This window comes from Mchenga conophoros, linkage group LG11, assembly GCF_057382185.1.
Source record: "Mchenga conophoros isolate Kocher_MC1m ecotype Shallow Benthic linkage group LG11, M_conophoros_male_GT1.1, whole genome shotgun sequence".
Lineage (NCBI taxonomy): Eukaryota > Metazoa > Chordata > Actinopteri > Cichliformes > Cichlidae > Mchenga > Mchenga conophoros.
The window spans coordinates 36,666,053-36,681,280 of NC_140536.1; the positions used below are offsets into that span (position 1 = coordinate 36,666,053).

A 15,228-nucleotide genomic window follows, 5' to 3' on the forward strand; every position below is an offset into this window, starting at 1 on the left:
CTTGAAATCCAATTTTGAAAACACAACTTTCTTTCTTTTTAAAAAATAAAATAAAATAAAGCTCTGACTTGTATTATAAGTCTGTGGTCTGGGAGAGAGTCCTGTAACTCTCTGTCTGCAAAATACAGGATATAATAACCAATGTTGGGCAATTAATTATATAGTTACTTCAGTTCAGTTCTTTTTTTATTTCAAACATATACATTCACCAACGTTTCATAAAATCATTCCATACAGTTGTTTGAAAAGGAGTAGGCAGAAGTATATACTTATTTAGCCCTACCCCCTCAGGTTTACATCCTCATCATCTAAATTTGAACAACAAAAACGTATACAATGCCTTCAACTTAGAACATAACATCTCAAAAAATATTTTCACATGTTCAACTAAAACTATATTTAGATTTACTAATTTGCAGAAGAAAATAAACATGAGTTTGACTGCTGTCTTGCGTTAATTGCATTTTCTTCATTCTTATACTTATTTAAAATTTCTTTTTTGAGTTTTATTTTAAACTGGTTTATATCACTACTGACCTTAAATTCTGGAATGAGTTAAAAGAAGAAATAAAGTCCCGCTATAGAAATAGACATCCTTTTCAATGTTGTTCTTACTCTTTGTAATTTTAAATTCCACTTCCCTCTAAAATTATACCTCCCTTCTCTCTCTAAGAACCTCAAAAAAAAAACAAACCCTAATTTACAAATAAATTCTTTACAAATCCTACCATGTGAATTCATGGATTTTTTTTTCACATTCTGTCTCTCACAGTTGAAGTGTACCTCTGGTGCAAATTACTGACCTCTGTCATCATTTTAAGTGGGGGAACTTGCACAATCGGTGGCTGACTAAATACTTTTTTGCCCCACTGTATTACAATATGTTATTTATATTTTACTTTGTATCCACCAAGGGCTGTGGGTGATCTGCAGTTTCACTCTTTCTCAAGCTGGAGACATTTTCCTTTTCACACACTTTCCTTGGCTGAACAATGACACAACCTTAGTATACCTTATGCATCTCTCTATTTCATTTAATATGTCTTTGTGTGAATTATCTGCTTTCATTCATTCTATTCTGGGCATGATCTTCATCCCAACTATGTTTCATTATTAATACCACTTTATAGGTTGTTATCCTTGCTAATATTATTTTGAATACATTAAAGTTAAGTTGTAATTTATCCTTTTGTTTATTTTACTTTATTCCTCTTGTATTTATATCTATTCAGTCGGGTCTGTTTCCAACCCTTTTTAAACTACACTACTTTGATCTCTAATTTTCACTTGGTGAGGGATTATTACGTTCTTCCTAGACTGAACTGCTCTCTTCACCTGAGCTGCTATCGTATTCTGAGTTACTGTCTTCTTTGTTTCTTACAGTCACGTACAAAATGTCCCTCTTTTCCACACCTCCAGCATGTAGTGTTAAAGTCGCTGTTTGGTGTGTGTGTGTAGCCTCTACCTCTTGCTCTTCCACTATGCATTCCTCTCTCTTTCTTTTGGATTAGTCCTGCTCCGGCTTGCTGTTTTTCTAAACATTTCTCATCAGGTGTTAATTTTACTTGTTTATTCCCCATTTTCAAAGATTTTGCTGGGCCGTCGCTGGCACGCTTGACTTCAGAGTGGTTTACTGATACGGCCTTCGACTTCACCCTAACGGTGAAGCGGTATCAGTTTTATGAGATGAAACTCAACCGTTCTCCTTTGTCACCAGCACGTGAGCCTCAGCAAAGAAAACAAAAATGGAAGTAGTTCAGCAGCGTATTGTGCTGTAAAATCAACTTACTTCCAGACACATACACACACATAGACATTTGCGCGCTAATTTGTCACGAAGTAATTTCAGCTACCTCTAAAACTAGTCAAAACACAGTTCCTTTTGGCGAACTTAAACCTATTTTATCACATTTCTTTAAACCTTTGCAGCTGTGTTATATACCAAAATAGTGTTTCTCACTCTCCGACGTCTCACTGGTGGTTCAGATCATCGGACTGAATCCCACCGCCGTGGACCAGATTAAAAACACCGGCCCAGACCCGAATTTAACGTCCTGGGGCTCTCTCCTCGTCCAAGAGGGCTGTGCACAGGCTTCGGTGCTGGCTCCCCACGGCGTCAGGAATCAGTGCTGGATCCTGGAACAGAGTCACAGATAACAGTTCTGATATTTTCTGCTCCGGCTACGAAGGACCAAATAATGTTAGGGAAAATGTTCTAAAACACTTCTTCAGTAAAGACTCAGAGAAGAGAAACACACAGAACTTCTTGCTAGCAAGGGCAGCCTCCAGACTGAGACTCGCACTGAGAAACTGCCCCGGTCTTTATTTTGTGTGTGTGTGTGTGTGTGTGTGTGTGTGTGTGTGTGTGTGTGTGTGTGTGTGTTGCTGATCAAAGGGTCACATAACATGACAGCATAAAAGGAACATCCTTGGTCAGGAAAAGGGTAGTCTCCCCCTCACCCTAGATGGTTCACCCCAGATAACACAGTGGAAAAGTCCAGCAGTTCATCAAACCAAAAAGCACTTAGACTAAAACAAATATAGCTACGTTAATCCTACCGTAAAACAATAAGACAAGGTACGACCTCTTCTCGTGCTCCTAGGATGTGGGGGTGAAGCCAGAACACCTTAGAATGTTACAGACCTCCTAGGATGAGACATTCTTTCAATATGTCACCAACTATATACTTCTAAACACAAATGATTACATGCAATACTCTACCATATGCAAACTTATATCATTAAAAGATTATACTGACTACTAAGTACAATTTTCCTATTAACAGAACCATTTACTTATTTCGATTGGGAGCATCCCTTTCCTTACCTTATATATTATTTGCACTGTTTTAAACTTGACTAGATCCTGGAATTTTATAGCTTGCGTCCTAATAAAGAGTGCATTTGTGTGAGCCCTATACCCCTCCTGATTTATTAGTCTAATGGCCCTTTTCTGCATTATGATTATAGTCTGAATATTACTTTTATATGTATTTCCCCAAACCTCTACACAATAACTCATATATGGTAATAGTAAAGCACTATATAACATATACAATGTTTTCCTATCCAGAAATTGTTTTGCTTTCCCCAAGACAGCAATGTCCTGTGCCAACTTTCCCCTCACATAAGTGATGTGTGATTTCCAACAGACCTTATGATCAATGATCACACCAAGAATGTCATGGTCCTGGGTCAAGCGACCCAGTATTTGAGTTCCATGTATCTTCTGTATTCATTTGCACCTAGCTTAGTTCACCTAGTTAATTTCTAGACTGCAGTTTAGTTTTGTTCCTTAGTTGTTTATGTCATCTCCCCCTGTACTAAGTCTCCCCGGTTCATGCGTCATGTCTGCGTGGTTATATTTAGTTCTTGTCATGTCTAATCTCCATGTTTCCTGTTTTACTTTGACAGTGAATACAGACTTTCAGTGTATTCAGTTTCACTCCTCCTCTCCTGTCGTTAGGTTCATGTGTGTCAGCTGTGCTCCCATGTGTGGCCACTTCCCCTGATCATCCCTCATGTGTATTTAGTCTCTGTGTTTCATACAGTCTGTGTGGCGTCGTCTGTGTTCTCACCTCCATGGTTTCCCGGTCAGTCGTTGCAGCGAACATCATAGTCTCTGAGTTTCCTTAGCTTATCACAGTATTAGTTTTCCCAGTTTAGTTATAGCCTAGCCACGCTATCCTTGCTTTGTTTGTACACCTTGTCTCCAGCCATAATAAAGGCTCGCTTTCTGTTAAGTTCACTCCCGTCTACTCACTTGTGTACGCACCTGGGTCCATTACACACACCACCGCACGGCCTGTCTCTGCAGACCGTGACAAAGAAATTTTATGGCTTCTTCAAAAACGTAACTGAGTTTTGCAAACAACAAAGTTTTTTGCAGCTGTTTACCTAAAAATGTTGCCAATTTTTGCCAAAATGTTTTTTTTAAACAAACATTTCAAACTATTTACAGAACAATCAGCTGTTCTGCATCAAATCTGATGCCACACAAATTATTTGTGCCACTCCAAAAAATAATTTCTGTCCACTATGAGATAAAGGAGAACAACAGCCTGACATGGTACATTTTTCCACCAATAGGAAAGGGTGGGGTTTTTTTGTTTTTGTCTTTGCTCACAGGCTTTCGAGCGTTTTCCTTATCAAACGCAGTTTTTACCGTTTCTTCCCGCAGTAAATATAAACAACGACAGTATTCAGGAAGAAAAACAAACACTGCAGATATTTTTATCACAACTCTGGTTTTACGTGGCCGATCAACACAATTTAAAAACTGGTATAAAGTCCTCACTTTTTCCGTCAGTTGTTCCGTCTGTCCTGCTCACATCTCCAATGGTTGTACACGTTGTCATTAACGTGGCTTCACTCCACAGCAGCCGCTTTGCTCGCTAAAACACCGGTGTCATAGTCTGTCAATGGCGTGGATTAGCTGCGTATATACGAGTGTGAATCGCGTCATTGGCTGGACTATGAGATAAGGTGGCATCGTTCTAATCCCATACGGGAGCAGCCAGTCACTGACTAACACTGCAGAACAGAATTGTTAAAGTATTTACTTTAATTTTTTTGTGTGCGCAACACAGATTTTTTCTGCGCAGAGACCGTGCCAGCAGTGCCCAATTGCGCACGCGCGCAGCTTAGAGGGAACATTGGTGAGGACTTTTGGCCAACAGTCAGTGGAGAAGATCGTGGAGGTTTTAAAGGAGATGGAGAGGACTGATCTGGCTCAGAGGCTGACAGACAGCAGCTCAGAAGCTCAAAGTAAGATAAAGACAAAACATGTTAAAATGATAAAAGTGTTTCTGCTTCAGTTCATATTAGAAACAGTCAGATTTACAGAGCAAAGAGAGCATTGTTGACGAGCAGAAAATGATGTTCAGCAGGTTTAAATGTAACTTTTTTTTTGATCTCTGTGTATTTTTTAAAAGCTCGATTAGCTTTTATTAAACACTTATTTCTATTTCTGTTAATTTCTCTTTTTTCAGACAAACATCTGGATGAACATCTGTCTGCACTGATCCATAAAGTGAGTAACGTCTCATCTGTCTGACTCTGCAGAGTTCAGCTTTGATTCAATAAGATGCAGTTTGAAAATCATAATTTCATCATTTAGATTAAACAGTTGTCACAGAAATGTTTTTAGATTTAAAATCAAAGATTATTAAAAAGTGTGTTTACATAAATACATCTTAATAAATAAGATAATAAAAGAAAACAAAGTGTTTCAGAGAAAACATTGAAAACATTCAAAGTTTAAAACAGCTACAAAAACATAAATCTGTAATTTTCTCAGTGAGGAAACATTTTTTCTTTATGAATGTTTGCTTTGAATGTTCCAGGTTGCAACAATGGCAGCTGTTACAGATGTGCTTCTAGAAACACTGGAGGATTTGAGTGATCAGGATCTCAACAAGTTCATGTGGTTCCTGCAGTTCACTTGTTTTCAGAAGAGTCTTCCACAAATCGAACTGAGTGATGACAGAAGAAGAATAGTGAATGATATGATTGATAAACTTGGTCATCAGTCTGTGGAGGTGATCAGGGAGGTTTTAACAGACATGCAGAGAACTGATCTGGTGCAGAGGCTGTCAGAGAGCAGCTCAGGACTCAAAGGTAAGAGGAAATAATCTGTCAGAGTGTCTGTAATAACTTTAATACATTTTATTTATTCATTAAAGTTTATTTAACCAGGAAAAAATAAACTTGTGACATTAAAAATCTGTTTTTCAAGAGTGTCCTGGCCAACAAGGACAGCTGTACAATAATCATAAGCTGCATAAATTAATACAACAGATATGTTGGGATTATTCTTAACTGTGTGTGGAAGGATTTTAAATATAATATTACACCTTACAGTAAAAATTAATTTAAAGAATTAAATCAGAGAAACTCACAACAAGAACTGCATAATATAAACTTTATTATCATTTATAAATGAAAGAATTTGTTTCCTCTGATTTATTTTGGACAGACGTTGATAAATGAACACATTCAGGTTGTACAAACACAGTAAAATTAAACAGATTTGTTTTCATATTTCAATGTTTAAAGTAAAAATATTCAGCTTATTGAATCAGTGACTTTCTTTAGTAAATGTTGTTTTAAAGCTCTTTGAACTTCTTTCCTTTGAAAATATTTTTCTTTGTTTTTTGCATTTTGAGCTCATTAATATCAGTCTTGTGTTGTAAATGGATCTTTATGTTAGCTTTGATTGAAACTCCACTATGGAGACAGACGACCTGTATGAGGTAAATGATTCAAAGTCTTTTCAGTGATTTCTCTGTGATTGTGTAACTATGGCCTCCTCCTGCCTTCAGTCAGCACAGCTGAAAGTGAAATATTAAAGCTTTTTATTGTCAGGACTCAGTGTTATACTCAGGATGAGCACACATAAAGGACACACACAGTGTCTGTGTCATGTAGTTACAGTTTGTATTCAATGTGTTGCAGCTGCAGGATCATCAGCTGAAGGATTTGATGTGGAGGAAACAGAGAAAGGTCAGTGTCCAGAAAACACATGAATCAATAAATACACTCATTGATATGAAGATGAAGAAGATGAAGAAGAAGAATTACTGAATGAAACAGAACTGGATCATTTCCTCACACGTTGATAGTTTCCCATCAAATATGACTTCATGTTAACAAGTTTAATGTTGTTATTAATCCAACTTACAAGGATCATCAGAATGAAATCAAAGCATCAGTTATTTCAAAGTGTCTGATTATTAACACTGATGTTAAATCAGTCATGAATGAAGCTTTTAATCTTTCTTTTCTGTCAGAGAAACACTCTGAGGATGAACGTTGGCCTGCACTGATCCACAAAGTGAGTCATGTCACATCTGTCTGACTTCAGATCATCCAGCTTTCATTTCATAAACACAGGATAGAAATCTTCAATAGAAACAAATGATTTGATTTTGATTGGAAAAGTCAAAGTTTGATAAGTTGAGCGTGTGCAGTGAGGGAGGTCTGCAGCAGGTCAGAAAAGTCCTGAACTTGTTAACAGAAGCAGAATAATTGTTAATCAGCTGTTTGTGATCATTGTGACAAATATGACCAATGACATCATCACCTTATGTGATGGATGATGTCATCTAAACACATCTACATTTGTAAAGTGTTGATGAGAAAACAAACAAACCTGAAAGTGAGAAATGTCACATTTATCTCATGAACATTTTCTTTGAATTTTCCAGGTAGAAACGATGGAGTCTGTTATTGAGCTGCTGCTGGAAACTCTGGATGGTCTCAATGAGCCGGAGCTCAGTGAGTTCAAGTTGAACCTGCTACAAATTTATCTTCACAAATATGACTCAGACTTCTCATTGATGTGGTACATGAGGACAGACCTGCAGCACACAGTGTTTCTGATGGTGCAGACTTACGGCCAACAGTCAGTGGAGAAGACCATGGAGGTCTTAAAGGAGATGAAGAGGACTGATCTGGCTCAGAGGCTGTCAGGCAGCAGCTCACTGCCTCGAAGTAAGACAACAAAATCAAAACTCATTAAAGTCATAAAACTGTTTTTATGTCTCATAAACGTCTGACTAAAGTCTTCTTTGACTTTATAAATAATATTTGTAATAAAGACAAAAAAACACATCTTTAAAACATATTTTATGGCTGTCAAAGGAGCTTGCAAAGAAAAGCGTCTGGACTTCTTTAAGTTACTTGAAGACGTTTCACCTCTCATCCGAGAAGCTTCTTCAGTTCTAAGGTCAAATGGTGGAGAGTCCCAGATATAAACCTAGTGGGAGTTTCCCCCCACAGAGGGACAAAAGGACCCCTGATGATCCTCTAATCGCCTGAGCCAAGGTGTGAAACTGGGTGTGGGTCCCAATCAGCCAGAGTTTCGGGTGTGTTCATTGTGAAACCTGGCCCCACCTTATCATGCGAATTCCTGAGGTCAGATGGCCCAGGATGTGAGTGGGCGTTAAGGCGTCTGGGAAGGGATCTCAAAACTGGATTATAGATGGCAGAGAGTTGGTGTCGTAAACCCCGCCTCTGTTCAAAGATGGTCGCTCACAGTGGACATAGATGCTTCTTTCACTCCTCTTTCAAACCATCTGTCCTCTCTGTCCAAAATGTGAACACTGGCATCCTCGAAAGAGTGACCTTTGACCTTTAGATGCAGATGGACTGCTGAGTCTTGTCCTGTGGAGGTGGCTCTTCTATGTTGTGCCATGCGCTTGTGAAGTGGCTGTTTGGTCTCTCCAATGTAGAGGTCTGGGCATTCCTCGCTGCACTGTACAGCATACACCACATTGTTAAGTTTGTGTTTTGGCGTTTTGTCTTTCGGGTGAACCAGTTTTTGTCTGAGCATGTTGCTTGGTCTGAAATGCACCGGGATGTTGTGCTTGGAGAAAACTCTCCTGAGTTTTTCTGATACACCGGCTACATAGGGGATGACAATGTTGTTGCGTCTGTCCTTCTTATCCTCCCTCGCTGGTGTCTGGCCTTCTTTTCTGTGCCTCTTTGCTGACTTTAAGAACGCCCATTTAGGATAGCCGCACGTTTTGAGTGCTTCCTTTACATGTGTGTGTTCCTTCTTTTTCCCTTCAGGCTTAGAGGGAACATGTTCTGCCCGGTGGTGTAGGGTCCTAATTACTCCAAGTTTGTGTTCCAAAGGGTGATGGGAGTCAAAGAGGAGGTACTGGTCCGTGTGTGTGGGCTTCCGGTAAACTTCAATGTTGAGGTTGCCGTTCTCTTCAATGTGCACAGCGCAGTCCAGGAAAGGCAAACAGTTGTCCTTTGTGTCTTCCCTGGTGAACCTGATGTTCTTATCCACAGCGTTAATGTGCGCAGTGAAGGATTCCACTTCGTGTGTCTTGATTTTGACCCAGGTGTCGTCCACATAACTGTACCAGTGGCTGGGTACTCTTCCTTTGAAAGAGCCAAGAGCCTTCCTTTCCACTGCCTCCATGTAAAGGTTTGCTACAATAGGTGACACGGGGGAGCCCGTGGCACAGCCATGTTTTTGTCTGTAAAAGCCTTTGTTGTATTTGAAATATGTAGTTGTAACGGAGGCGGAAGGCTGGTTTTACTTCCACAGTGGTTTTGTGCGAAGGAAGGAAACCTTCCTCCAAACGGATTGAGCAGTGGAGCCGCCGAGGGAAAGCACACATTAAAACTGTATAATTAAAATATAATTTATTATATTTAAATTGTTAAAAATGCAAAATGAATTAAAACAACCTTGGCCAAGGGGTAGCACAATAAAAGTCAATAAAACACAATATTAAAAGTCCAGTGGCCTGCGCCACGACCTAAAAGTCCCAGGGAGCTAAGAAATCCAGCAAGTGGTATAACCAAAGGAACCAGCGGAGTCCTCGCCTCCCTCTCGCACTCACGTCCTGATATGCTGAAGAAGGAGAGGAAGCGGCAGTCACTATTCTTTCCAGACAGGTTTACTTCATAAAAAAGGGATAAGTCAGAGACTTACCCCGGGTGGGCAGAGCTCTCAACTCCGCCCGCCGCTTCTTTAAAACTGGAAATCGGCACAGCCGTCTCGTAGCCTCCGCTGGTGCTGTCTCCGCTCTCCCCGCTGGTACTGTCGCTCTCTGCGCTGGTACTGTCGCTCTCTGCGCGCTGGTGCTCCTGCTGGTGCTCTGCGCGCTGGTGCTTGCATTAGCCAACTCTAGCCGCCTTAGAAGGGAAAACCCGGCGGCGTCTCGCCGCCCTATCAATGTTTCTGTTCCGGTTTCCCGAATGGGCAGAGCTCTCAACTCTGCCACCGCTTTCCTGTGGCAAACCAACCGGCACCAGCCCATCTGGGCTTGTGGCTGCCGCCACCGCCTGATATCGTTCACTCTCCCAGTCCTCACTCCACCATCAGTCTCTTCTCTCTCGTCTCCCATCACTCTTATTGGCCTCCGGGACCTCACAGGTGTGCCTGGTTCATAATCAAGGAGGGGCGGAGACTTTCCAGGACAAGTCACCGATGAATACCATAAAACATGCAATAAAACCCATAAGAATACAACACTATACAATATTAAAGAAAGTAAAACACAACCAAACATGCACAATAAAAATATCTTAGGTAACTTGTCCCTCTCCACCCCGTGACATAGTGGTGAGGCAGAGGTCTAACAGTGTGCAGATCTGATCGGGTGTGAAGTTGGTCCTGTCCTCCAAGGAGCTGTCTTCTTGTAGTCGTTTTCTGACAGTCTCCACGGCCTCCGTGGTGGGTATGCAAGTGAAGAGAGAGACTACATCAAAGGACACCATGGTTTCATCTGGATCCAGGGGAAGTTTCTGGACCTTGTCGGTGAAGTCGGTGGAGTTCTTGATGTGGGGTGTTCCCCACAAGAGGAGCAAGGATGGTAGCAAGGTGTTTAGCAATGTTATAAGTGGCTGAGTTTATGCTACTGACTATGGGTCTGAGTGGGACAGCTTCCTTGTGGATCTTAGGAAGTCCATAGATGCAGGGTATGGCATCCCCTGGGTAAAGGCAGTGATATGTAAGGCGGTCAATAATTTTGTCCTTTTCAAAGTCTTGAAGGCAAGCTATAACTTTCTTTTTGTAGCTGCTTGTGGGGTCTTGCTTTAGGGCTTCGTAGGTATTGTTGTCACTGAGGAGAGTAGTGATCTTTGTATGGTAATCTGTAGTGTTTAGGACCACGGTGCATCTTCCCTTATCAGCTGGTAAAACAGTGATGTTGTGGTCTTTGCTCAGGGAAGCGACAGCCTTCTTTTCCTGTATTGTGAGGTTGGATGGAGGGACTTTGGCACTGGAGAGCGTGGCTGAGACTTTCATCCTGATTTGCTCTGCTTCTGTCTGTGATAATTTATTAATCCGTATGGCAGATTCTGTGGCTGTGATGAGGTCTACTATGGGCAACTGTTGTGGAGAAATGGCAAAATTGAGTCCTTTGGCTAATACTCTCTCTTCCTCCTTTACATGGAGGCAGTGGAAAGGAAGGCTCTTGGCTCTTTCAAAGGAAGAGTACCCAGCCACTGGTACAGTTATGTGGACGACACCTGGGTCAAAATCAAGACACACGAAGTGGAATCCTTCACTGCGCACATTAACGCTGTGGATAAGAACATCAGGTTCACCAGGGAAGACACAAAGGACAACTGTTTGCCTTTCCTGGACTGCGCTGTGCACATTGAAGAGAACGGCAACCTCAACATTGAAGTTTACCAGAAGCCCACACACACGGACCAGTACCTCCTCTTTGACTCCCATCACCCTTTGGAACACAAGCTTGGAGTAATCAGGACCCTACACCACTGGGCAGAACATGTTCCCTCTAAGCCTGAAGGAAAAAAGAAGGAACACACACATGTAAAGGAAGCACTCAAAACGTGCGGCTATCCTAAATGGGCGTTCTTAAAGTCAGCAAAGAGGCACAGAAAAGAAGATCAGACACCAGCGAGGGAGGATAAGAAGGACAGACGCAACAACATTGTCATCCCCTATGTAGCCGGTGTATCAGAAAAACTCAGGAGAGTTTTCTCCAAGCATGACATCCTGGTGCATTTCAGACCCAGCAACACGCTCAGACAAAAACTGGTTCACCCGAAAGACAAAACGCCAAAACACAAACTTAACAAATGTGGTGTTTGCTGTACAGTGCAGTGAGGAATGCTCAGACCTCTACATTGGAGAGACCAAACAGCCACTTCACAAGCGCATGGCACAACTCTGTTGCTTGTGAAGCTCGCACACAAGAATTTCACTCACATGTGCTGTACCAATGTACCTGCACATGTGATGTGACAATAAAAGTGATTTGATTTGATTTGAGAAGAGCCACCTCCACAGGACAAGACTCAGCAGTCCATCTGCATCTAAAGGATAAAGGTCACTCTTTCGAGGATGCCAATGTTCACATTTTGGACAGAGAGGACAGATGGTTTGAAAGAGGAGTGAAAGAAGCCATCTATGTCCACTGTGAGCGACCATCTTTGAACAGAGGCGGAGGTTTACGACACCAACTCTCTGCCATCTATAATCCAGTTTTGAGATCTCTTCCCAGACGCCTTAACGCCCACTCACATCCTGGGCCATCTGACCTCAGGAATTCGCATGATAAGGTGGGGCCAGGTTTCACAATGAACTCACCCGAAACTCTGGCTGATTGGGACCCACACCCAGTTTCACACCTTGGCTCAGGCGATTAGAGGATCATCAGGGGGCCCTTTTGTCCCTCTGTGGGAGGAAACTCCCACTAGGTTTATAGGGCTTTGGAGCGTGATGTCACGGGGGTGGGCGTGGAAAGGATTTTGGCCCGATCCGCCATTTTGGGGTTCTAAGTAAGGAGCAAAAGCATAGCCATGGTTCGTACTTGCTGTGTGCTCGGCTGCAATGTTCGATCTTACGACCGGCAGGGGAATAAGTTTGGATTGTCTTTTTATGCCTTCCCAACCTGGAAGCAACATGAAGGAGCTCATGTATCGGATATTACCAAACGAAGGCGTCTAGCCTGGATAGCAGCCGTGAGACGAGCTGATATCAAGTTCTGTTACGTCTCCAGATATCAGCTGGTGTGCTCAAGACATTTTCATTCCGGTAAGTTCTAAATATGTTCTTATCACACTTTATAGCTGAATAATATTATCGTTGGTGGTCTCGGAAGTTATAGAAATTGCGATCAAACATCAAATGGAGTGACTTTGCAGACATATGTGCTATGTAAAGATTCGCAGGAGGAGACAGGGAGGACACAAATTGGCGTTAATAATTTGCCCGATTATCAATGTGTTAATTTGCATCTACTTTACAATTATGGGCATATAATATGATAACGATATTTTAGCAGTTTACTGATAAATGTATAACATTAATTATGGTGGGGGGTGGAAAATGGCTATTTCACTCGATGCACTCCAGCTGACTTACTTTGACGACGTACTCAAGAGTTTGGCGGCTTGAAAATAGCCAAATCTTGCACCCAGCCATTTGTAAATTGGATGTGCGCCTCCAGTGACTTGTAATTAAGAAACTGGTTCGCAGTGTAAGCGCTTACTCCACAAACAAGATAGGTGAAGATATCGGGGTAGGACAGTGGCGGTAAGTCGTCTGGGTCTTTACTCCACTGCCGTATGTCGTATGGGTCCAGATTTGCGATGCACTCTATTTTTTTTCAAATACCGCTGCTTCGCCTCTGGACGCAATCGGTCTGTATACTGTCCGTTTTCTTTTGAGCTGCTTTTAAACATGTTTCTTGTCGTCGTCGCCGTTCCAAGGGTGAGTTTGTTTGGATCGTAGACCCCGAAAATGGCGCCGCGCTCCCACAATGCATTGCGGCGTGACGTCAACTCCAAAGCCCTATATCGGGGACCCTCCACCATTTGACCCCAGAACTGAAGAAGCTTCTCGGATGAGAGGTGAAACGTCTTCAAGCAACTTAAAGAAGTCCAGACGCTTTTCTTTGCAAGCTCCTTTGACTACGGTGACCTGGATGACTGAGAACCTTCACAGACATATTTTATGGCTGTTCTGGAAAAATATACTTCAATAAATACATAAAAATGAGACCAGATTAAATCAAAATACTCTGTGAGGAGGAGTAAAAATGACTCCTTCATACTGTTTATTATTGCTGAGGAGGTTTCAGTGTAATTCTGCATATTGTCCATTTTTCCAAAGTCATATTTCCTGAATAATTGTCAGTTAGTTGTTAAATGTGTTTGTCATGAGTGACTTTGAGCACTTTTCTCCTCAGAGAAACACTCTGTGGATGAACGACGCTCTGCACTGATCCACAAAGTGAGTCATGTCACATCTCTGATTCAGTACAAGACAGCAGGCTGAAAGTCAGAGGACTAAAGTATCATCAGTTCTCATGTTGACTCATTTTCTCATGATTTCTGCTGGATGTTTGTGACAAACTGAAGCTTCATTCAGTTTGACTTCTTCAGCAGTAATTTTCTGCAACACTAATGTCAGGATGTCTTTACCACTGAGGATGAGCTGAGGAAGTGTCAGCATGTACATTTGTCCTGACTCTTCAACAGGACAGAGAAATCTGAAAACATCAAACACTTTCAGATTAAACAGGAAACTTTATTCTACTTACAAATATTAATAAAGAATGAAAGATGATGTGAAATCAGGGAAAGATTCTTGATGGATATATTTCAGTTTTTATCTGCACAGTGAGAGAAGAACTGCAGCCTGTAAAGAAAAAGTATTCAAACCCATAAAAGTGGATCACAGTTTTATATTTTCTTCATTTTTTTGATAAACGTACCGCAACTAGTAAATAGATGCTTGTGTTTGGCTAAATAAATATGTGACCCCGTGATTGTGTTTATTGTTCCAGATGGCAACAATGGCAGCTGTTAAACATCTGCTTTTAGAAACTTTGAATGATTTGAGTGATGAGGAGCTCGAGACATTTAAGAGGCACCTGCAGACGATCCTTCCTTGGAGGAATCTGTCATTCTTCTCGTGGAGGTTGAATCGATCATTAGTCAGAGCAGATATAATGAATCTGATGGTGGATGAACTTGGTCATCAGTCTGTGGAGGTGACCAGAGAAGTTTTCATGCACATGAACAGAACTGATCTGGTGCAGAAGTTACCAGAGAGCAGCTCAGCATCCAGAGGTAAGACCAACATGCATGAGTGTAAACTCTGTGTCATCAACAGGTTTTTGTGTTGGTGGTGTCATGGTGGTGCAGTGGTTAGCACTGTGTCCTCACAGCATGAAGGTTGTGTGTTTGAGCCTCCTGGTTGGCTGGAACCTTTCTGTGTGGAGTTTGCATGTTCTCCCTGTGCCTGCATGCTTTTCCTCAGAGTGCTCTGGTTTCCAGTCCAAACACATGCTTGTTGGCTTTATTGCTGGTTCTAAATTAAATGTGGGTGTGAAAGGTTGTCTGTCTGTTTAAAACCTGAGGTGGACAGGTGTACCCTCTCTCATTATCACAGCTGGGAACCCCCAGTTACTTTGGTTGGACAGGATGGAGGGTTTCTTTGTTGGGTTCTTATGTCATTTTATTTAGTTTCACATGATTTTCTCTTTTAAATCATCTGTGTCGTCTGAAGGCTGATTCTACTTGGATGTGTGATGATGTTTGAATCCTCAGAGTTGATGGTAAATGTCTTTCCTCCTCAGAGAAACACTCTGTGGATGAACATGGAGCTGCACTGTTGAAGAGAGTGAGTGTGACTTTAACTCAGCTTTTACAAAAAATAGTTTTTAGTATTGATAGAAATGAAATAATGTTTTCTTATGAAACTTGAAGTTTTGCAGTTCATAA

At 41.5% G+C, this 15,228-nt stretch overlaps 1 protein-coding gene across 3 annotated transcripts in view; it reads left to right on the plus strand.

The window, feature by feature from the left end:
• Nucleotides 1–15,228, plus strand: part of LOC146564935 (uncharacterized) — a 38,903-nt gene that overhangs the window by 16,288 nt on the left and 7,387 nt on the right. For all 3 annotated transcript variants that reach the window (XM_085292756.1, XM_085292755.1, XM_085292757.1), the window contains exons 5-13: nucleotides 4,590–4,767; nucleotides 4,992–5,032; nucleotides 5,346–5,619; nucleotides 6,457–6,504; nucleotides 6,792–6,835; nucleotides 7,209–7,494; nucleotides 13,689–13,732; nucleotides 14,289–14,574; nucleotides 15,084–15,127. In XM_085292756.1, coding sequence (XP_085148882.1) covers nucleotides 4,590–4,767; nucleotides 4,992–5,032; nucleotides 5,346–5,619; nucleotides 6,457–6,504; nucleotides 6,792–6,835; nucleotides 7,209–7,494; nucleotides 13,689–13,732; nucleotides 14,289–14,574; nucleotides 15,084–15,127 — 1,245 coding nt within the window. The remainder of the gene's footprint in view (nucleotides 1–4,589; nucleotides 4,768–4,991; nucleotides 5,033–5,345; nucleotides 5,620–6,456; nucleotides 6,505–6,791; nucleotides 6,836–7,208; nucleotides 7,495–13,688; nucleotides 13,733–14,288; nucleotides 14,575–15,083; nucleotides 15,128–15,228) is intronic.